At 47.3% G+C, this 22,319-nt stretch overlaps 1 protein-coding gene across 1 annotated transcript in view; it reads left to right on the forward strand.

Moving 5' to 3' along the window:
* The window catches only part of GARRE1 (granule associated Rac and RHOG effector 1), a 47,768-nt gene extending 31,927 nt beyond the window's left edge, over nucleotides 1-15,841 (forward strand). Inside the window, exons 8-13 of the mRNA XM_007470959.1 lie at nucleotides 3,496-3,621; nucleotides 4,731-5,764; nucleotides 9,360-9,525; nucleotides 10,245-10,382; nucleotides 12,627-12,705; nucleotides 13,240-15,841. Of these exons, the coding sequence (XP_007471021.1) occupies nucleotides 3,496-3,621; nucleotides 4,731-5,764; nucleotides 9,360-9,525; nucleotides 10,245-10,382; nucleotides 12,627-12,705; nucleotides 13,240-13,548 (1,852 nt within the window). The 3' untranslated portion in view covers nucleotides 13,549-15,841. The remainder of the gene's footprint in view (nucleotides 1-3,495; nucleotides 3,622-4,730; nucleotides 5,765-9,359; nucleotides 9,526-10,244; nucleotides 10,383-12,626; nucleotides 12,706-13,239) is intronic.
* The last annotated feature ends 6,478 nt before the right edge of the window (nucleotides 15,842-22,319 follow it).

Genomic DNA, 22,319 nt, shown 5'->3' on the forward strand with positions numbered 1-22,319 from the left:
TGGCGCAGTGGTTGAGGGTCCGCCTGCCGATGCAGGGCACACGGGTTCGTGCCCCAGTCCAGGAGAATCCCACGTGCTGCGGAGCGGCTGGGCCCGTGAGCCATGGCCACTGGGCCTTCGCATCTGGAGCCTGTGCTCCGCAGCGGGAGAGGCCACAGCAGTGAGAGGCCCATGAACCAAAAAAAAAAAAAGAAGAAGTGATTGCTTTATTCCACCTTTGGAAAAAGTGAAACTATTAGCAAAACTAGTCAAGAATTTATTATATGCTTTGATTTTAATAAAATGAAGTGTCTAGCTGCCAGATACATTTTTTTCCCCCAAAGGAAGTAAAACCTTACTTTGATTTTTTTAACTTGTCATATTTAAGCTATTCACCCATTCTTTCTTTCAACAAATATTTACTGAGTACCTAATATGTGACAGACACTGTTCTAGGCTCTGGGAATTTAATCATGAGCAAGACAGACAGGGTCCCTGCCCCTAATAGAGCTGGCTTTGTTATGGCATGGGGTTGGGGAGGGGACAGCTAATAAGCATAGGAGTTAACTTCAAGCACTGGCAAGCGTATGAGGGGAATAAGAGTAGAGTGACATCATCTGATAGAGAATAACAGGTAGAGATGGCAGGAGGAGGCTATTTTGGATGAGGTCAGTCATGAAGGGTCTCTTTAAGGATGTGACATTTGAGAGGAGCCTGCCGTGCAGAGAGCAGATGGGGAACTTATCCCAGGCAGAAGGAACAGCAAATGCAAAGGCCTGAGGAATGAGCTGGCGTGGCTGGAATTATGCTAGGTGGTGTTGAAGACGGGGATTCATAGAAGCCAGGACTTGCAGGGTCCCTGAGGGACTTGGATTTTATCTAAGAACAGGTAGAAGGTTTTGAGCCAGTCTGGGTGATTTGTCAAAAGAATGGATTTAGTCTCTTCAGGGGGTTTTATTGATCAACTGTCAAGACTGATGAATAAAATAAAAATGCCAATTTGTTGATGTTTAGAAAGAGAAATTATTGTTATCACCAGGAACTCCTTTCTGCATGACCAAAAAATGTTCATCTAGTGGGCAAACATGTGACCAGCCAGATCACAAGTGGAAGTTGGCTTGGGAACATAGAACAAGTGTGTCCTGGTAATCAGCAATTCCAGGCTGAGAGAATCAGGTGCACGAACCTCGGCCAGGTCCACTGGCCAAGATTCTCTCCCAGGAGCCCAGGGTCTGACTGGGCACTGGCAGAGCTTGCCTTATTGCTCACTTTTTCCAGTGTTTCTGAGGCTGGCCAACTTACATCCTCACAGGTATATTTCTTCTCAAGCCAAAGACATGTTGGGGTGTGCTGCCGCCTCCTTAGGATGGCTTTGCAAGTGTTGATTTCACCATTTAACTCCCAGAGAGCCTAGGAACAGACAGATAGCATCTTCCTGGTTCTCCCTCTCAGAAAAGGCCTTTTGGTGGAGGTGCCCTGGGTGGGCAGTGGGGACCTGAATGGTGGGAGGCAGCTCTCAGTGGGGAATAGTACAGGCAAAGGTCCTGAGATATGGGCAAACCCAACTTATTCAGGGCGTGTGAGAAGGCCTCATAGCTGAGACAAGGTGAGGAGAGGTGACAGCAAAGAGAGGTGTGGCCAGAGAGGCAGGAGGGCCAGATCACAAAGAGCTGTGGTGAGGGGTTTGGATTTTATTTCAGTCATGATAGGATGCCACTGGAGGGTTTTGCACAGGGGAGTGGTGTGTTCTGATTTGTGCTGCAGGAGGCTCTGTTGCTATGTGGAGGGTGGGCCTTGGAGGGACAGGACTGGAGAAAAGGAGATCACATGGGAGGCTGGTCCTGAGACGCAGGTGCTGGTGGTGTCTTGGAGTAGACCAGTAACGAGAGAGGTGGTGGAATTGCCTGGATTCGGATTGTGTTATGGAAGAGCCGGCAGGATTTGCTGATAGACTGGATGTAGGAAGTGGGGAAAACTAGCAATGACTCTTAGGTAGACAGCTGTGCTGCGTGCTTACTGGGGAAGTCATAGGATTCAGAGTGGTTTTGGCGGGAGGAGAGGGATCAAGAGTTGTACTGACCAGGCTCCCTTTGAGCTGCCTCGTAGGTGTGCAGGGAGAGCTGTCAAAGATGCATTTAGATATCTGAGGGTGGCGATCAGGAGAAAGGTCTAGACTGGCAAAGACAACTTGAGAGTCTTTATTGTAGGGATGGTCTATAAAACCATAGGACCACGTGCAGTCCTCTAAGGAGAAGGGACGAAGCCTGGAACGTGCCACGATGCAGAGGGAGGGGAAGGGGGAGGAGGACGAGACCAAGAAGGAACTGCCAGCCAGGTAGGAGGGAAACGGAGCAAGGTTGGGGTCACCAGGGCTGCAGAAGACAGTGATCCAGGAGGAAGGAGACATTGCATGATGTTGCTGAGAGACTGAGTAAAGTGGAGACAGGTAACTGACCCTTGACTCTGGCAAGATCTGAGTTGTGTGATAAAAGCTATTTTAGTGGAGTTACAGGGATGAACACCTGGTCAGAGTGTGATGAAAGGAGAATAGGAGGTAAGGAAGAGGAGGAGACTGTGATTTTGTTAAAATGGGGAGCAGAGAAGTGGGGCAGTATCTGGAGTGGATGTGGGGCTAAGAGCAGGTGATTGACAATGCTGGTTTGTTTGCCAAAGGGAATATCACAGGGAAGAAACGGGGTGATTACTCGAGTGAGGTCCTTGGGAAAAAAGCAAGGCTGTATGGCACATGTGATGCTCAGGTGGAGGGTCAGCCCATGGCAAGAGCAGGTCTTGTGCTCTGACAGCAGGGCAGGCAGGGTGTGTGGGCACAGACACTGGTGAACTGGTGGGATTAGTGGTGAGGGTGGTTGAAATAGATCTCATCTGCTTATGTGTTTTCTCAATTAAGTGAGAGTTGAGATAGCAAAGAATGGGAGATGGTAGGGATAGCAGAGCTTTGAGGAGGGGGAAGGTAAAACAGTCATCTTGGAAAGGGAAAAAATTAATTTATGGGAAAACCATGTTTATTGTTTATCTGAAGTTTGCCAGGCTGGCAGACAGATATTTTCCCTCCACTGACCCTTGGTTTCTTAGGTACAGGTGTGAAGTGCTGTAGCAGGAGGGAGGGGTGGGACGTTATGTTAAAAGTTTGTAAAGGAGTACATACTGTGCCAGAGCACAGAATCTCAGCAGGGTAGAGAGGAAAATAAGGGCCGAAGCCGACGTTGGACAGTGAGAGGGCATTAGGGCCCTTGGAAGGCAAACCCTCCACCGAACTCTTCTCTTCCTACTAAACAGACTCTAGACAGAAGTCTCTGGAGACCCCCAAGCCCTATTGCTTCCTCCTCCTTCTGTGGAGCAACAAGTACAAGTGTTAGCCCTGTCATCCTCTTAATGTTCTCACAATTACCAAATTTTTATTTGGTGCCAATAGGTGTGGCCTTTTGTATAAGGCCTGCTTGAAACCCCTTTGCAGACAACTGCAGCCCAGACTCACGCAGCCCGGTTCATGCCTAGGTGCCTGAAAGAAGACCCCGCTACCATGTCCCTGCTGCAGAGAAGCCTCGATCCCGAGAAGACCCTGGGTCTGGTGGATGTGCTTTACACGGCTGTGCTGGACCTCACCCGCTGGAGGGCAGGAAGGTTGGTGTCCCCACCCAGCACTTGAATTGGTTCACGTTCAGGTCCACACCTAGGGACAGTGTGACCACTTACAGGGTCATGTGAGAGTACGTCACTGATAGTATGTTAGTAAATAAGGCAAGAAAGGGAACTATTCGGCAACTTTTTTTTGGAATAATTTCAAACTTACAGAAAAGTTGCAAGAGTAGTACAAAGAATTGCCCTTTACCCAGATTCCCCAGTGTTAACATTTTTGCCTTCATTTGTTTTATGATTTCAGAGTTAAGTACATCAAGAGGATTTTAACCCAACTCACATTCTCCTTATGAACTAAGAGCAGAAAAATACTTAGAAAATTTACTTATATCTTGCATGACATTTATTTATATCTGAAAGTAGCTGACAGTTGCAAGATTATCTCTTTGTGAATTAACTTTAGAACCAGTAGAGACCTTAAACATCTAGCCGTGGGCCCTCCCCATGTCTTCATTCATGAGCCCAGAACAGTGAGGTGACTTATCCAGGGTCACACCAGCCATGACCTGCCCAGCTTCTACCCATGCCCTTTCTATCTCTGGGGCTTTCTTTCAGTACTGGAAAAAAGTACTTGGAAGACTTCAGAAGTAACAACCATCTGTTCTTGTCACTGTCTGTGAATTACTTCCAAGGACAACAGTGCTGCATGGTGTCCCTGGGTCCCGCCCACTCACCCCTCTCTGCTGCGTGCATTTGTCCATTGACCCTCTGCTGGATCTGCCGGGCTCCCATTCCCCATCATCCAGGCACAGAGCCGGCCTCTGCCAGTTGCGTATCCCACTCTAGCCATGTTTTGCTCTCCTGTGTTGTGGTCAGAGAGTTTCACTCAAAATCCTCAGGCCAGAAATCTAATGCAGTTTTCACAGCCCTGCGTTAGACATGGTAGATTTTTTATAATAAATATAGATAGTAAGTGCTTAAATTATGTACTTTTAAAACTCTTGGGTGTTTATTTATCTGTAAAATAAATGAACCTGATACCAAACAAAGAGGTCTTTTTATTCTTAAAAGTCTTTCTTAAATACCAAAAAGATCCATTTCATTGTCCAATTTGTATATTTGTCCTTTTTTTTAATGCATTTCTCTTTAAATAGGGAACAAGCTTTACCCTGCATACAAATCCAGCTTCAAAGGGAGATCTGTGATTTTGGAAATCAGGCTGACTTGCCTTCTGGGAATGGAAACAAATCTTCAGGTGGCCTGCAGAAGACCTTCTCCAAACTGACATCCCGGTTCACCAAGAAAGCTTCATGTACCAGCTCTAGCAGCAGCACAAATTATTCCATTCCAAATACCCCTTCCAAAAATATCTTCATAGCTGGGTATTCAGAAGAGAAGGCCAAAATGCCCAGTAATACTGATTCAAGATTACAAAGCATTTTGAACATTGGTAATTTCCCTAGGACTGCAGACCCTTCACAGTCAGCTCAGAATTCCAGTAATCAGATGGCCAATGGTTTTCTCATGGAGAGGCATGACAGCTTCGTGCAAGGGGATGATGGCAAGGACGAGAAGGGTATGAACTTACCAACCGATCAGGAAATGCAGGAGGTGATAGATTTTCTCTCGGGCTTTAACATGGGCCAGTCACATCAGGGCTCCCCACTGGTGACAAGGCGTAATTCTGCTGCCATAGCCATGGTGACTGAGCAGAAGGCAGGAGCTATGCAGCCACAGCAGCCATCACTGCCAGTGCCCCCTCCACCACGGCCTGCCCAGGCTAGGGCACACACACCTCTGACACCCCAGCCGGGCCTGGCACCTCAGCAGCAGTCCCCAAAGCAACAACAACCCCAGGTCCAGTACTACCAACACCTGCTCCAACCTGTTGGACCGCAGCAGCCCCTGCCCCAGCATCGGGCTCCTGGGAAATGGGTACACGGCTCATCCCAGCAGCCAACACAACCCATTGGAGCCGGTCTGTCTCCCCTTGGCCAGTGGCCTGGCATATCTGATCTCAGTTCTGACTTGTACAGCTTGGGTCTGGTGAGCAGTTATATGGATAATATGATGTCGGAGGTTTTGGGACAGAAACCACAGGGACCTAGAAATAACACCTGGCCAAACCGTGACCAAAGCGATGGAGTCTTTGGGATGTTGGGAGAGATTCTGCCTTTTGATCCTGCAGGTATGTGAGCCCCCACCTCTCCACCTTGGGGTTTTAACTTAAATATTATCACCAAAGACTTCATAGGGCCCATCTACCACATCCTTACTTATATGAGGCAGTGACTTAATCCCCCTTTAAAGACCCTTTCTCACTGTCTGATGGCAAGTATTGGGCAGTTCCAGCAAAGGTAGGAAGCAGTGGTTAGAATGAGTCTGATAAGGTAAGTGGAACTAATTTTCTCAGAATTGAGGCTAAGAGAAGTTGAATGGCTCAAAGTCCCATAGTTCAGGAGGGCTTCAATCTGGGCCCTCCCATTCATGGGAGCTAAAATGGCTGGCCCTTCGTGGGCTGCTTTTTTCCTGATTACATAACCTGTTCTGTGATTCGTTTTTGCCTAAACTCTAGAACCAGTGAAAGGTAGTAAGGCACCCTCCTGCCTTCATAGAATATAGCTTTTCCTGCCCTAGGCAGTGTGAAGATTCACCAGTTATCTTAGGAAATTAGAAAAAGAATTTAGAAACAAAACAAAAATAAACTAGGAGGAGGAATTAATTAAGGATAAAAGTTGTTGTACACCTGAAAATAACATAATATTGTAAATCAACTATACTTCAACTTAAAAAAAGGGGTAAAAGCCAAAGCTAATTAAATTTAAAAGAAAAGTATAATAGACATTGTAAATAAATCTAAAAGAAGGATCTTTAGAAGACCAATAAAATAGAGAAACCAATTTATTATAATGCTGATTAAGAGAGAGCAAAGAGAAAAGATTAGGAAAGAGAAAGGAGACATAACTACATGTATAGGAGAGATTAAAAGAACTTTAAGACATTACCACATATGACGTGATGACAACATATATGAAAACTGAATGGAAAATGGATTTTTTCCTAATAAAACATACATTACCAAAATTGCACCAAGAAGTGGAAAACCTGCCCGGTTCTATTCCAGGAGAAGAGATTGGAAAGGGAGTTATGAAGCCAACATGATTTTACCATAAAAACTTTTTATGAGTGTAGATAGATGCAAGAAAATCTAGCAGTGTATCAAAGGAGTTATATCTGGTTTACTTCAGCAGTGTAAGGTAGGTCAGTATAAGGAACTCTGCTCCTGTACAGTAATCTGTCATTTCAACCAATATGAGAAAAACTCATACAGCAATAGATGCCGTAAAGACATTTGGTAAAAAAACAATTCTTAAGTAGCAATTCTTAAGTAAACAATTCTTAACCAGCAATTCTTAAGTAAACCCCTCGAAGTAAAACATAAATAGAAGAAAATGTCTTGAATATGAAAGACTTATCTACCAAAAACCAGTAGCAAGTAGTACTTTGTATAGTGAAACAAAAGCATTCCAGTTAAAATCAAGACCCAGGGGCTTCCCTGGTGGCGCAGTGGTTGAGAGTCCGCCTGCCGATGCAGGGGATGCGGGTTCGTGCCCCGGTCCGGGAAGATCCCACATGCCGCGGAGCGGCTGGGCCCGTGAGCCGTGGCCGCTGAGCCTGCACGTCCGGAGCCTGTGCTCCGCAACGGGAGAGGCCACAACAGTGAGAGTCCCGCGTACCGCAAAAAAAAAAAAAAAAAAATCAAGACCCAGACAGGGTGGCAATTGCTACTACCAATAGCATGTAACTTTGTCTTGAACTTTCTGGCAAATGTAGCAAGACAAAAACAAAGGAGATACGTGGTATAAGCTTTAGAAAAGAGTAGATTAAAGAGCACATCTCTTTGCTGGAAATAGAATTTAAAAAAACAAGACTCCTTAATAAAAAATTTCCAGAATTAGTAAGTGAATCTGGTAAGGTGGGTAGGTGCAAGGTAAATATATAGAAATCGATTACTTTTTTTCTCTAATTTAGCAAATGGTATATGGAAGTGGAAAATATATTTCATTCACAAGGGCTGTGAAATAGTGTAAGTAAATATAGCACATATTTATATAAATAACCACCAGAAGAGGAGATTCCCTACTAAATGAACCCAGCATTAACTATTAAAGGAAAGAAATGTTTTCGTATGTCTTCTCAGAATTCCTCATACTGCTGCTCATGGTCTCTTGTTCTTGCTCTCCTTGAGTGGGTGGGTGTGGGGAACCCCTGGGGATGTGGGGAAGGGCAAACAGTTCCACCCTGCTATGGAAGAGCAAGCCCACCTGCCTGCCACCAGCTGGGTGGGTGTGGCACATTTTCTCAATTGCTGATAAACAGTGTGTACATTTTTTGACAGTCCTATAGTTAAATCCAGAGTATAAATGGTGTTTGGCAGAATTTTATCATCTTTGATCTCTATTGAGGCCTGAACAGCCTTTATGTCTTTAGCCTATAGGAATCCTACTAGCTTTTCCTTCTGGATGTTCCTTTCTGATCTTCAAGTTCTTAATGTAGCTTCCTGCAGATGCCACCCCAAAGGCATAAGGTCTACATAGCCCTTTTTGCAAATTAAGAAAGGGCATTCTGGATGGATGAATTATAGAAGGCACCCTCTCAGGCAGGGGCAGCTAGAACAGAGTGCCCCCTCTGGACAGGCACACACAGCCCCTGCTCTACCCGGTGTGGGCATCTTTGTGCAGTGCACACATGGCAGCTCCCTGAGAGAAAAAGCTAAGAGTGGGATTGAGCCCTAGTGTCTTTCCCAGCTTGAAGCTAAAAAGTATACACTGCTGAGTCATATTCAGTTTGTGACCTATAGATGTTTTCCTACCATATCTTTTTGTTTGACTTTCTCTGAATTTCTCCTATGCTGTTTTTCCTCCTACTTGTACTGCCCTGCATATCCTTACTCAGTTCTGTCCAGTACGTTTCCATCTACCTCTTAATGCATTTTTAAATTTTATCTTATTCGTTACCACTTTTGTTATCTTCAAACTGAATTAGCAAGTCTGCCTTCAATAGCCAGGAAAATACTGGATCAGAGTTGAGCCCAAGGGGGAAGGGCAGATATTCTCTATCTGACCCTGATGCTTTTATAACTTTCAGGTTATTTCTTGGCTGAAGCATCATCTGATTTTCTTAGTTGTTAAGTATGTAGCACCACACACTGGAAAGTTTTGTTTTGTTTTGTTTTGGGGTTTTTTTTTGATGGGGACCATTTTTAAAGTCTTTATTGAATTTGTTACAATATTGCTTCTGTTTTATGTTTTGGTTTTTTTGGCCCCAAGGCATGTGGGAATCTTAGCTCCCTGACCAGGGATTGAACCCGTACCCCCTGCATTGGAAGGCGAAGTCTTAACCACTGGACTGCCAGGGAAGTCCCTGGGAAGTTTTAAAGTAACTAGCATTTGTCTTTAAAATTTAGTCATGGCTAAAGCAAACCTTTTTGTTCTCTCTTTGTTTTGTCTTTGTGCACATTCAGCCTGCCCCAGTACTAGGCATACCTCTTCCTGACAGTCCCTATGCACACACCATACCCCATCTTCAGACCCATGTACTGAAATCCGCATCTCACCGCAACACACTGCAGGGCAAATCCTGCAGCCCTCTCTGGGCCACAAGCCTAGTAGCCCGTCACCACTTTTCACTGTGTGTGTCACCAAGACATCCTCAGAAGGTAGGGAAGAAAACAAGAGGCCAGTTTGGCCCCAAATCTTGTTTATGCCTTTGTCTTAACACAGTGGGTTCAGACCCCGAGTTTGCACGCTATGTGGCAGGAGTGAGCCAAGCAATGCAGCAGAAGCGGCAAGTCCAACACGGTCGCCGCCCCGGCAACCCCCGGGGCCATTGGCCACCCATGGATGATGCCCATCGGACCTGGCCTTTCCCAGAGTTCTTTGCAGAAGGGTGAGTGCTGGATGTGGGAGGGAAGCTGAGTTTGGGACCTGGGTGTTCCCCATGGGGCCTTTGTGCACCCTTATCGGGCAGTTCATTTCTAGGCCCCCACGTGAGAGAGTGGCACATGGTCAAATTCTCAGGGGGTCAGAGTTTTGTGACTGACTGTAGGATGCCAAGTGGCATGTTGTGTCCCTGTGAACACACCATTGGTATAAATTGGTGATTTTTGAGACAGGCTCTTCTGCTCTAGACAAGGATCTTATTTGGTGGTGTTTGTGAAGTAATTGCATGTTTAACACGGTCTTTAGCTGAAATGAGCATGGCTATGAAACCTGTATCATTTATGGAATGTGATCCTTGTAGCCTACAAAAACCAAAGGTTTTCAGTTCAGTGTATTGAGAGAACTGTGGATTTTCATCATACAGACATCTGAGGACTGTTTTTTTTACATCTCTTATTGCTACCTGGTTAATAACTCTGCACAGCTAAAGACCATCTCAGCTTTTTGTTTGGTCTAAAATGAATTTCATCTATAAACCACAGGCTTCTGAGGAGTTTTTAGAAGAAGGAGAGAGACAAGAGACCACTCTTGGATTGTGAGATGAGTGCAGGGAAAAGACTGTTGTTTTAGGGCCGGGGCGGGGGTGAGGGCTGGCCTCGGGCTGTCCAGCCAGTGTCCAGGCTGGCTTCAGGAGGCCCAGAACCAGCTTCTCTCTTTGGCTTTCAGGGATGGCCTGCACAGCGGCTGGTCGGGTGCTCAGGGAGACTCGGCCAGCTCGAGTGACGAGACGTCCTCCGCCAATGGGGACAGCTTGTTCTCCATGTTTTCAGGGCCTGACCTCGTTGCTGCTGTCAAGCAGAGAAGGTATGAAGAAATTTTAAACCAGAGAACAGAGGGGTCTGTAAATGTGAACCACAGCTATTCCTCTTACAAAGTTCAGTAGCCCCGTCACTCCCAGTCAGCTGTGCGTGAAAGAGGCAGAGGGCCTCTTCCAGTACTGTCTTGCCAAAGCTTGTGTGGTGACTTAAAGTTGGGTTGAGTTTTTGCTGGTAAAACAGCCTCATGCAAGTGGTAGCCCACAATACCAGTATGACAGGCAGGGAGTATTGTGGAGAACCAGGTCTGCTGATGCTGGTCTGTGCCTTACCAGAGGCAGCCCTTTCCATGGGAGGAGCAGGACCAGGACAACCAAGTTCTAACTGGGCTCTCCAACAGGCTTTGTACCTCCGAACATGGGCCTGGCCCTCTCTGACCCTCTATTTCTTTGTCAAAGGTGGAACTGGATAAAATGACCCCCGAATGGTATTTCAAAGTTGAAAAAAATAGTTACGTAGTATATTCAGATCTGAAGTTTTCACAAGTAGTCACAAAAATTAAAATGGGCCCTGAAATAAGAGAAGAATTTGTTTAGAAAGAAATGCAGAGACTGTTGTGGGTGTGAGGAAGCAGAGGCCCAGAGGTGGTGTTCTAAAGGACATGGGCAGGAATAGAGAGCATGCACGGTCGCTAGGGCATCAGAAGTCATGCTGTGGAGGGGACAGGGAGGCCACGTATCATGGCCCTCGTGTCACAGGGTCAAGCTTCATTGGATAAGCAATGGGGAGCAGGTAGATAAAGACGGAAGGGTACCTGAGTCACACAGAGTAGGATGCACAGAGCAGTTACGGTGGTGATGACAGTGATTGCTGATACAAGCTAGGGTGCATTCTTTGTGCCAGGCCCTGGGTTAAGCGTTCATGTACATTTTCTCACTTAATTCTCACAAACACTGTATTTGCTAGGGCAACCATTTCAAAGAACCACAGACTGGGGACTTAACGACAAGAATTTATTTTCTCATAGTTCTGGAGGCTAGAAGTCTTGAGATCAAGGTGTCAGCAGGGTTGATTTCTTCTGAGGCCTCTCTCCTTTGCTTGCAGGTGGCCGTCTTTTCCCTGTATCTTCACATGGTCTTCCCTCTGTGTGTCTGTGTCCTAATCTCTTATTATTATAAGGACGCGAGTCATGTTGGGTTGGAGCTCACCCTAATGACTTCATTTTAACTTAATTAGTTGTTTAAACAACTTATCTCTAAATACAGTCACATTCTGAGGTACTGGAAGTTAGGGCTTTAGCATCTGAATTTGGGTGGGGGAGGGACATCTTCATTTATTCAATAGCACCCATCATGTACCAGGCACTGGTGATACAGCAGCAAACAAATCAAAGTCCCCTTCCTCATGAAACTGATATTCTATTGAAGGAAGGCCGATAAAAAAATCCCAAATATGTCAGTTTGGATTAGGTGCTATGAAGAAAAATAAAGTAGGGTATGAGGGCAGAGAATGAGGGGAAAGGTGGATTTTCTGTGTTCTGAATGGCAGTCAGGGAGGCCTCTGATGAGCAGAAAGCTGAACAAAATGATAGAGCAACTGGTGAGAAATTGTCAGTGGGGTATGTGTGAGAGAGAAGAATCAAGGGTGAGACGCAAGTTTTTGGCCTGAGCATCTGTGTGAAAGAGGATGCCATGGACTGAGACACGGAGGACTGTAGGAAGAGCAGGACTGAGCCTTGGAAAGATCTGAAGACTTCTGTTTTAGGCACAGGAAATTAGAGAGGCTGACTAGACGTCTAGAAAGGCACTTGTAGCACCACCTCTGCAGAGGCTGCTGTCTGCACGTAGCAGCGCTGATAGACTGGTTTACTTGGCTCTCTGCCTGCTATGCCTGCCTTTTTCATTCAACATAATAACAGAAATTTTTTCATGTTAGTAGTAAAATTAACAGCCTTTTGTTTTGTTTTTGTCACCTATCCCCAGTGCATGGTAAACAATCAGTCTGTATGTGTTGAATAAATTAACAAAAGGCTGGAGCTGGTGGACTCAGCAGCTGAAACAGCCAGTGCCAGTCTTCACGCCCGCCACCTCTGCCCCAGCCCAGCCCTGTGACGGCCTGCTGAGTGCACCACTCCATGGTGACCCACCTTAGTCCCCTGCATGCGGTGGACCCAAGGCCTCCCCACCTAGAACCAGTGCCTGAAGACACCCGAGCCAAGTGGCTAGGGTGTCCTCTAGAGAGAAGCTGGACGGGAAGCCAGGTGCCCACTGCACTGAGCTCTTGGTTCTTTCAGGAAGCACAGCAGTGGAGAGCAGGAGACCAGCACGCTGCCCTCACCGCCTCTTCTTACCACAGTGGAGGACGTGAACCAGGTATTGTGGGCCCTGCTCTCTCCACAGAGGGCTGGCTTTATGGGTACAGACCATGAGTAAGGTTCCAAAGCTTAACTTTTAAGAGGGCCTCAAAGCAATGAGGGGTTCTTTGTGGTTCCGTGAGAGGTTCTTTGTGGTGAACACCTTTCTTCCTATGATTTTTGTCTAAGTGATTAGCTATCTCAGCTGACTCAGAGCCACATGTAGAGGAAGTTCTGGGTCTGTGCTGTCTAATATGAGCCATTAGCCACATGTAGCTACTTAAATTGAAATGACTTAAATACAAAGAAAGATCGAGTTTCTCAGCTGCACTGGCCATGTGCGGTGAGCAGCTACTGTACTAGATGGCGCAGACATAGAACATATCTGTCTGAGATGTTGCCAGTTCTGTTAGACGTGCTGCTCCAGAACTGTGGGGAGGGCTGGGGCTCTCACCCTGTTTCCTCAGTGGGTATAAGGACCAGAGATTTGGGGAGGTGGGAACAGATGATCAATTGCCAGAAATGCCACTAAGAACCCTCTTCTGTCTCTCAGGATAACAAAACCAAAACGTGGCCACCCAAAGCCCCCTGGCAACACCCTTCCCCGCTGCCCAGCACCCTGCCTGGCCCAAGTGCACCACTCTATGCAGTTGCCAGCCCGGGCAGCCAGTGGAACGACACCATGCAGATGCTGCAGTCCCCAGTGTGGGCCGCCACCAGCGACTGCAACGCCACCTCCTTCACCTACGTGCAGACCCCGCCGCAGCCCGTACCCCCACCAGCACACAAGGCAGCACCCAAGGGCTTCAAGGCCTTCCCCGGGAAGGCTGAGCGCAGGCCGGCCTACTTGCCCCAGTACTGACCCAGGACCAGGCTGCCTGCCTGCTCAGAGCTGTTGGGGCCAGTGTCCCCACCCCAGGGCTAACTAGCTGGCATCAGCCCCCCAGAGGACCAGTGCACCCCTGTCCCAGGCAGGGATCCTTGGGGATGGGGGTGGTTGGCAACTCCAAGCCTTTAAGGCCTGGCTTCTCAAAACTTTGGAGGCATCAGACGCCTGGAGGGCCAGCTGAAGATGGAGTTTTCTGACCCTCCTCAGGGAGATGCCAGGGGATCTTCGAGTTTAATAAGCACCTCTGGTGATTCTGATGCAGGTGGGCCACAGGCCACACTTTGAGAAACACAGCTCTCTTAAGTTTGTAGTCCCACTGTGTTGGGAAGGCCTCAGGCCTGAAGGCTGAGAGCAAAACTGACCATTCTTCTGAAACCCTCCCCTTCCCCCTCCTTAACACACTGAGTGATGACTGACCACACACCAATCACTGTATTTTATAGCTATTTTTCATATAGGTTTTTAGTTAAAACATCTCCTGCCTAAAATGCATTGAATATTTTAAGATAACAAATAGAGTGGCTGGAGGTTTGTTCAACACTATCTTTATTTAAGCTTATACGAACTGGGCAAAGTATAGAATATTTGTGATCAGAAGCAATCACCTGGGTTTTCTGTAGGTGAACAGCCCCTTGCCACCCCACAGCAGCACCCAGGGGGTGCAACCCCTACCGGATTTACAAAAGCAGGATCATAAAACATGTTGGAGACATAGCCCTTAATGGTGCGTGGAGATGAGCCAGCTGGTTGCTGTCCGCGTGCAGGATGAAGCTACACCTTCGGCCCTCAGGTCCTTCCACACGTGGCCAGAGGCTTCGACACAGTCTCAAACGTGGAGGTGTGGTCAAGGGCTGCAGAGAGACACTTGAAATTGCAGTAACATTGTGAGCTGGCTCAAGACAAACCAATTAGGATGTTGATAGGAATTAATTTAAAAGTTTTTTCTTTAAAAAACAAAACAAACCTCACTTTCAGTTAATGTGCTATTAAATAGATACCATCCTGTGGATTTAGGGATATTTTTCCAGCCAGAATGGATCCAGAAGAATTGAATGGTGCTTAAATTGAGAAATAATAAATATATCTATATAGACTAGGCATACCCCGCTGTATATTAATTGAGGTTACAGAAGTTCTTTATATAAAACTTATTTAAATTTTTCATATTTCATCTTTGAAAAAGTCTAATTGAGAAAAATCCATAATATTTTCTGGTATGAAAGTTTGACAGTATTAATATTTTTTTTATATTTTCTTAAATCATTAAACCATTTTAATATATGTTAACTACTAATAAATGGTTTATTCTTTCTAACTCCATATAAGCTTTTCCAGCAAAGATTGTAATAACACAGTTATGTTCTCATTTTTCTATGGATATAAGTAAATTTATATTTAAAAATACCAAAAAGAATATATATATATATGTACGTATACACACTAATTATAGAGGACCCTTAGGGTGTCTGAGCCCAGCCATCTGAATTTTTAGTACTGTGTTGCCAGGCTGTTTCCAGGCCTCGGGTGTTGTCTTTTGTGCTGTGTGCGGATGCCATTGCTGCCTGTACTCATGATCCTTTCACCGTGGGTTCTGAACAGTCACCTCACCATGTTTACAGAGAACTATTTTGTACATAGACTTTTCAGGCACGTGCTTTGCGCCAACCCTGCGTGGCTCTTGTCTGTGTTAGCTGTCACAGTGTGTGCACTAATCTCTGTTGAAGTTGTCCGTGGCTGTTTTACTTGTTAGATAGTTTTCTATTTCCTTCAGTAATGTGTCTACAGTACCCTGTGTTTCAAGTTCTGTTATACTGAAGTACTCTTGTTTTAATAGTGCCTCCCCAAAGACCTCATCCTGGACAGAGGTCAGTCCTTGATGCTCCAGCACAGGTGACATCAACATTGCTAATTGTCACTTTCCAATCTGTTTTTCTCAAGGAAGGAAGACATTTTGTGATTGCATCTCCATGGGCTATGAGACTGTGTGAAGCTGTTTGTGTGGTCTCCTTGTAGGTGCTGTGTTCTCAGCACCGCCTTGCTCTGAATACTGGTAATTCCAGGTGCTGCGCTCGGCAGAGGGGTCTCGCCAAAGCGCATGTGTGTGCGTGTGTGTGTGTGTGTGTGTGTGTGTCCTTTGTGTGGCCGGGCGTGGCTGCGTTGCTCGTGTGACTAGTTACAACGCTTCCAAACTGGAACTCTTACTTTTAAAGCTCCTATAAGTAAAATAACTATTGGCTTTATTAAAATATACATTTAATAATTTTTGTATCTCTGTTGAAAATGAACTGCAACAGATACCATGTCAGCAGCCCTGTCTGGTTCATTACTTTGAAAAGCTGCACCCGAGTAGGTTTAGGTCGGCCTGTCCTTTGATTCTGAGCCCTTGCAAGGGTAATACCACTGGGGGTATTAGGATGAGCTGGGGTGGGTGGGCAGAAAGCAGGACAACCTACCACACCTCTCCTGTTAGCTTCCTGAAGGCCAAAGCTGGAAGAGGCCTCTGTGTGGGCAGAGCCAATGTCGTGGTGAAGGAGGTCACCTGGAAGGATGCAGACTCTCTCCTTGGGTTGTGATCTGCCAACACACACATTCCACCAAACATGGGCGCTTGTGAGCTGCCCAGCCAGCCTTTCCAAGGAGCAGATGCAGGGATGACCTCCCCCAGTTTTGCCAGGGACCCACTGTGTGGCAGGCAGACCCTACCTCACAGGGGCAAGAAGGACTAGTCTCACTGGATGATGTCATCCTGCTAATGGAGAAGGAAAGATTGCAAAATGGGAACCACAAAAGGTCGGTGGGTTACAGGGGAATTTCAGCTCATCTTCATTTATAGCAAGACAGCATTTGATTGAAACTTTGTTCATGAACTTAGGATAATGGAGTAAGTGAGCATTAATATATAACCTACCCGTACAAGTACCACTCAGGCTTCTTTCTGCTGAGATGCCTAAAAGCTGAGCACGAGGACTTAGTCCTAGAGCCTTCTCAGTGCACCTCAGGACAAGGCTGCTTAGGAACAGCCATGTTGCATGGGTATACTAAGGAAGACACTGGAAGTTCACATTAAAATGCTAGACAGAGGACTTCCCTGGTGGCGCAGTGGTTAAGAATCTGCCTGCCAATGCGGGGGACATGGGTTCGAGCCCTGGCCCGGGAAGATCCCACATGCTGCAGAGCAGCTAAGCCCGTGTGCCACAACTGCTGAGCAACCCCCGCTCGCCACAACTAGAGAAAGCCCACACACAGCAACGAAGACCCAATGCAGCCAAAAATAAATAAATAAAAATAAATTTATTAAAAAATAAATGCTAGACAGAAAAACACATTTTATTCAAACGTGTTCCTATTTAACACTAGTACCTGGTGCTGTTCCCTGACTTCTGATTCACAACAGTGGTGGAGACAGGAGTCCCGTAGCCCCAGCTCCATGCCAGGTGGGTGGGGATGGAAGCAGGACAGATTAAATGCTAGACAGAAAAACACATTTTATTCAAACGTGTTCCTATTTAACACTAGTACCTGGTGCTGTTCCCTGACTTCTGATTCACAACAGTGGTGGAGACAGGAGTCCCGTAGCCCCAGCTCCATGCCAGGTGGGTGGGGATGGAAGCAGGACAGATGTTCACCGGAGCCCCAAGAAGGTCCTTGGAGGCTTTGGCTCAGCCAAGAAATGGAGGACGACACACAGGTAGGTGAGGTCCTTATGAGGACGGTGCCCCTCCTTTTCCACCAGGGGATGCTGGGAGACTGGGGCATCCAGCTCTAGGAGTGTAGCTGAAACACTGCATTCCAGCCATGGTGCTGTGAAAGGACATTCCTCTGTGCTCTGTGTGACCTCTCTTGTGATCTGCTTCCTGATCTGGAGACAGCTCTTCAATTACCGAAAAGCCATGTATGTGGACAACATGACTGTCAGGCTGCCAGCCATATGTGCGTGGGAGTCAGGAACCTCCAAGGACAGGCTCCTGGAAGGAACACAAACAGCTGGCCTTATGATTCCACAGGGGTCTGCTGGCTGGGCACAGGCCTCTGCTTGTCTGTGAGGGGGACTGGATGTGGCTTATATTGGGACTGAGTTGGGGGTGTGGACCTAGGTGAGGAGGAAGGATTGCTTCAGGAGTGTCATTCATTTCAACATTTACTATTGTCACCTAGGGGCGAGGCCCTTGCTAGGATGGGAGCCAGGGCTGCACAGAAGATGCAGTCTGTGACCGTAAAACTCAGTCTTTGAGGGAAGACAACCCCCTCTTTCCCAATCTTGGTAAGAGGTGCCACTATTCATCCACCCAGCGCTCAGGCAGCTAGAAGACATTCTTGATCATCTTTACTCTCCTCATTCACTTAAGCAGGAAGTCCTACAAGTGCATCTGCAAGCACATTTAAATTCCACCATGTTCTTACATCTCCACTGCCATCAACCTGGTCCTCCCCTAGCTGCTGCCTTTCCTTCTCAGGCCCCAGGGTGTCCCATACACCCCTGCTACCTCAAGGAGGCCTCCTACCCCCACTCCCACCCCGCATCCAGTGCCCACCTGCCTGGGCCTCTCCAGTTCTGTTGGGCCAGAGCCCAGCCTCCCCCCAGCTTTGTTTTTCACTACAGCACTTAGCAGCCTGCTGGAATGTGTGTTTGTACGTTTCTCTCTCACCTGAACCAAGGCCTCAGTAGAGCAAGGAGCGAGTCTCCTTCATGGTCACACGTGCAGGGTGCAGAACAGCTCGAAGCCACTCAAGCCAGACGAAACGAGGTGTTGCTAAGGCCAGAGGCAAATTCTAATACAGGGCAAAAAATAGAACTAGCCTTAAAATAAATCGGCTCTCACGTCGGGCTGAAAGAATACACCATGATCAGTGTTTGTACTAGAGCTGCAAGGAGGGACTGACGCTAGGAGCTGCGGGTAGGGCTCTGTACCTCAACTAAGTACAGAGTTTTCTCTTCTGCTGGAAACTCATGCCCATGTGCGGTGGGGAAATTCTTTTCAAAAACCGAACAGTGGATTCAAAGGGAAAAGTCTGTGGCGACATCCCGAAGCGATAATACTCGGCCGAATAGGCGAACAGCACGAAGCACGCAGCACGAGCTCCGAGCCTCCTGGGGGCGCTGACTCCCCCGTCCTCGGGTCTCCTAGTCTGCGCACGCGCAGTCTGCCCCAACCCGGAGTATGCGCAATTGTGCGCACACGTCCATCCCAGACGTGCGGGCAGAGGCGTCTGCGACTTCCGCGGTCTGCCCCCTCTCTGTCCCGGCGCGGGGACATGCGCACACTTGCACCCCCCGGACGTGCGAGCCCACACGCAGACGCGTGCGCACCCCCTCACTACCTGAGCTGATCCCGCCTTCCCTGCGCGTAGACGCATGCGCGCCGCACCTCCGGAGAGTGGGCCCAGTGCCAGGAGATCCCCGTATCTCCGGCGAACCGCGATTTCTTGCCCTTTCCTGGTCAGCGTGACTCAGCACCCTCGGTGGGTGCGCCTCCCCGGAGCAGCTCGCGAAAACCCTCGGCGTGTATCGCCCCACACCCGACCTCCTTCAGACTCCGGCCGTCGCCCTGTCCCCTAACCTCCGGTTGCCCTTGTCCTGGTGATCCCCTGGTCTCCAGGTCCTGCCTGATCCCTGTCCCGCGGCCCTGAATAGAGGCCTGACTTAAGTCTACCCTTCAATCCACTCTGCCGGCTCATACTATTTTGCTGAGGGCACTTGAAGGTGCCTGACTGACTGGAGCAGTCTGTTGAACTTTCTGAGCCAGGTTTTCGTTCCGTTGTGATTGTCAGCCCTTGGCCTAGGTGCAGATAACCCTCCGAGAGCTTCACTTCCCCTGGATTCTGAACCCTATACCGTGCGGTTTGCAGACAGGGCTTAGCATAGCATGTGGTGCCGATTGTGGTGATGGTGGTAAAAAACACGTTTAACGTTTGTCAACATAGAATTACCTTAAGTTACTATTTTTCCAAATTACAGGCCCCACTCCACTCCCCCAAGATTTGGTTAGAGAGGCCACCCCACACTCCAATGTCTGATCCCTTCCACACACTGCACCTTTCCTGGTGAGTTTCTCTCTACTGCCCTACACAGATCCTTAGATCCACTCCAAGGGGACCAGCGTTAATCCAGTGGTTGTATTCTCCTACCTCTGTCTTTGCCCATGCTGCTGTCCCTTCTGTTGGAGATGTCATTCTTGGCCATTTCCACTTGTAAAATTCTACCCTGTCAATCAGATTTAATATCACAAAGGTCTACTTGATGTTAGAACTGGGATAATGGGGAGGGCAGGAGGGGATTGCCTGCTCTTCCACTTTCCCTGTACCTTCTTCCAAGGCTGAAGAGTCAGGAAGTGGCAGGCAGGACAGGGTTGTGATTAAGAACAGGGCTCAGGAATGGGGCAACCTTGAGTTAATTCTCTACTTAGTAGCAGAACGGCTATTTTCAGATTTCTTAACCTGTCTTAAATGGGGAGGACAACAGGATATCCCTCATGGGGCTGCTATGAAGGTTATGTGGGAGAGAATTTAGCACAGAGCTCTGCACACAGTAAACTGGTGGGAGTAGTAAAGTATCCATGTTAGTAGTTGGATGATGAATGGCTTTCAATTAATAATGGCTTGCCTTTGAGCTACTCCTTTTTTGCATTTTCTCTCCTTAGCTACTGTGAGTTATGGTCCTCCAGATAGGAACCTAGTTTTCTGCTAACAGGAAATCCACATAACTGGAATTTCTTTTTTTTTAATTGGAAAACTCTATCGTTTTTTTAAAATTAATTAATTTATTCACTTATTTATTTTTGGCTGCATTGGATCTTCGTTGCTGCAGGCAGGCCTTCTCTAGTTGTGGTGAGCGGGGGCTACTCTTTGCTGAGGTGCACAGGCTTCTCATTGCAGTGGCTTCTCGTTGCAGAGCACGTGAGCTTCAGTAGTTGTGGCACGTGGGCTCAGTAGTTGTGGCTTGCGGGCTCTAGAGTGCAGGCTCAGTACTTGTGGTGTACGGGTTTAGTTGCTCTGTGGCATGTGGGATCTTCCCGGACCAGGGATCGAACCCGTGTCCCCTGCATTGGCAGGCGGATTCTTAACCACTGCACCACCAGGGAAGCCCAAGTCCCTGGAATTTTAAAGTACAATGTTAAACTTAAAATATTATGGGGAAATCTGAGAATATCTGGGAAATCTGGAATAGTTGAAGCTACTGGGAATAAGTAGAGGCCAAACTGCTGGAGGTGTACATTATAGAATGTTAAAAAGAAGACGAAACCTTCAAAAAGGTAATCATCGGAGGACTCGCCTCCTGCCTCTTCAATACCCAAGCTGCTCCTATGGGTTTTGGGTGGATGAGAGAGGACAGTGTGGCAGTGGGCAGGTGAACACCCATAACATTTTTGGAAACACTTGGAGTTGTAAATGACAGCTCAGCTCAGAACAACATCAACACTAAGGGAAATAACCGATTCGATTTGTGTTCCAGCTGCAGACAGAGGTGACCTGGCCCCAGGAACTTGGGCCCTATGAGGTTCACCCTGACATTTCTCTGGAGGTCACACTCTCCATTGTTTTCCATGAGACCAGGGACTGAACCTCGGGTCTGTCCTTTCTGAAAGGCAGCTTAACACTACAGAAAACTGAGTTTCTCCTGCTGGCTTTGGGTCCCAGGAAAGAACCCTGTTTGGCGGGCTTAGGTCATGTGTTCATCTCTGATGCAATCAGGGAGACAGAGGAAGAAACCTAAGGGTGAGAGGTAGTGGTTTCAGACAAAGACAACAGATGAACAGATGTCCACTATGATCACCTAAAAGAGCCTACTAGAAAAAGGGAGTCAGTGGCTACTGCTGGGTTAGAGTCATCTGAGGAATCATAGGGCAAGTGGATGATGGGGTAATGGCTACTGAGACTGGCCTTCCTATTGGATGAAATTCTGTTCTGAAACACAGGATTGAGGGGTGGGAGTGCTGTTCTGTGCAGCCAACTGCTTGGCTGGGAAACTCTGGAGTGTTTCTCAGAAACTCTAGTAGACCAGATGCTGTTCAGCAACTGTCAGGGTTGTGCTGGGTATGGGAAGCCGAGTTAAATCTCAGAGTTGACAGTTGACCCAAAACTCTGGCTAAATAAGGGCTTTGTGGACAGAGCTGTTCCCTGCAAAGCCCTGTGACCATTCATTTCTTCAGTCTTTGGCCGCTCTCTTTTTTCCTTCTTTATCTCAAATAATTCTGGGCTGAGAGACAAAAGCCATTTGCAGAGGCCAGAGGTGGCAGCGACTGCATGGAACTGGGAGGTGGGCCAGAGGAAGACCTAGGCCTGGGTCTGCAGCAGGACAGGGCACACTCCTAGACAGATGGCATTTCTGGGGGAACTGGGCGATGGAGAAGCTCAATTTGAGTGCCCAGTTCTTGGACCTCTTCTCTCCGACTATATTTACTCCGTCTCACCCAAACTCTCATCTAGGCTCATGACTTCAAGTGCTACCTATTCACTCATGACTCCCAAGTTTTTCCTCTTGCTTGAACCGTCTCTCTTCATACTCCAGACGTGAACACCACTTAGATGTCTAATAGGTTTGGAAAACTTAACATGTCAAAAAACAAGATCATGATCTTCCCCCTAAAACTTGTATTTCTCCAAGATACAATGGCAATTCCATTTTTCCAGGAACTCGGGTAAAAAAACTGGATGTCATCACTGACCGTTATTTTTCTTTCTCTTAATTCTTCACTCAATATATCTAGATCACCACAGCCAACTCCTCCTCCTACCTTGACACCTTC

The sequence above is a fragment of the Lipotes vexillifer genome, unplaced genomic scaffold, assembly GCF_000442215.2.
Source record: "Lipotes vexillifer unplaced genomic scaffold, Lipotes_vexillifer_v1.1 scaffold182, whole genome shotgun sequence".
Classification (NCBI taxonomy): Eukaryota; Metazoa; Chordata; class Mammalia; order Artiodactyla; family Lipotidae; genus Lipotes; species Lipotes vexillifer.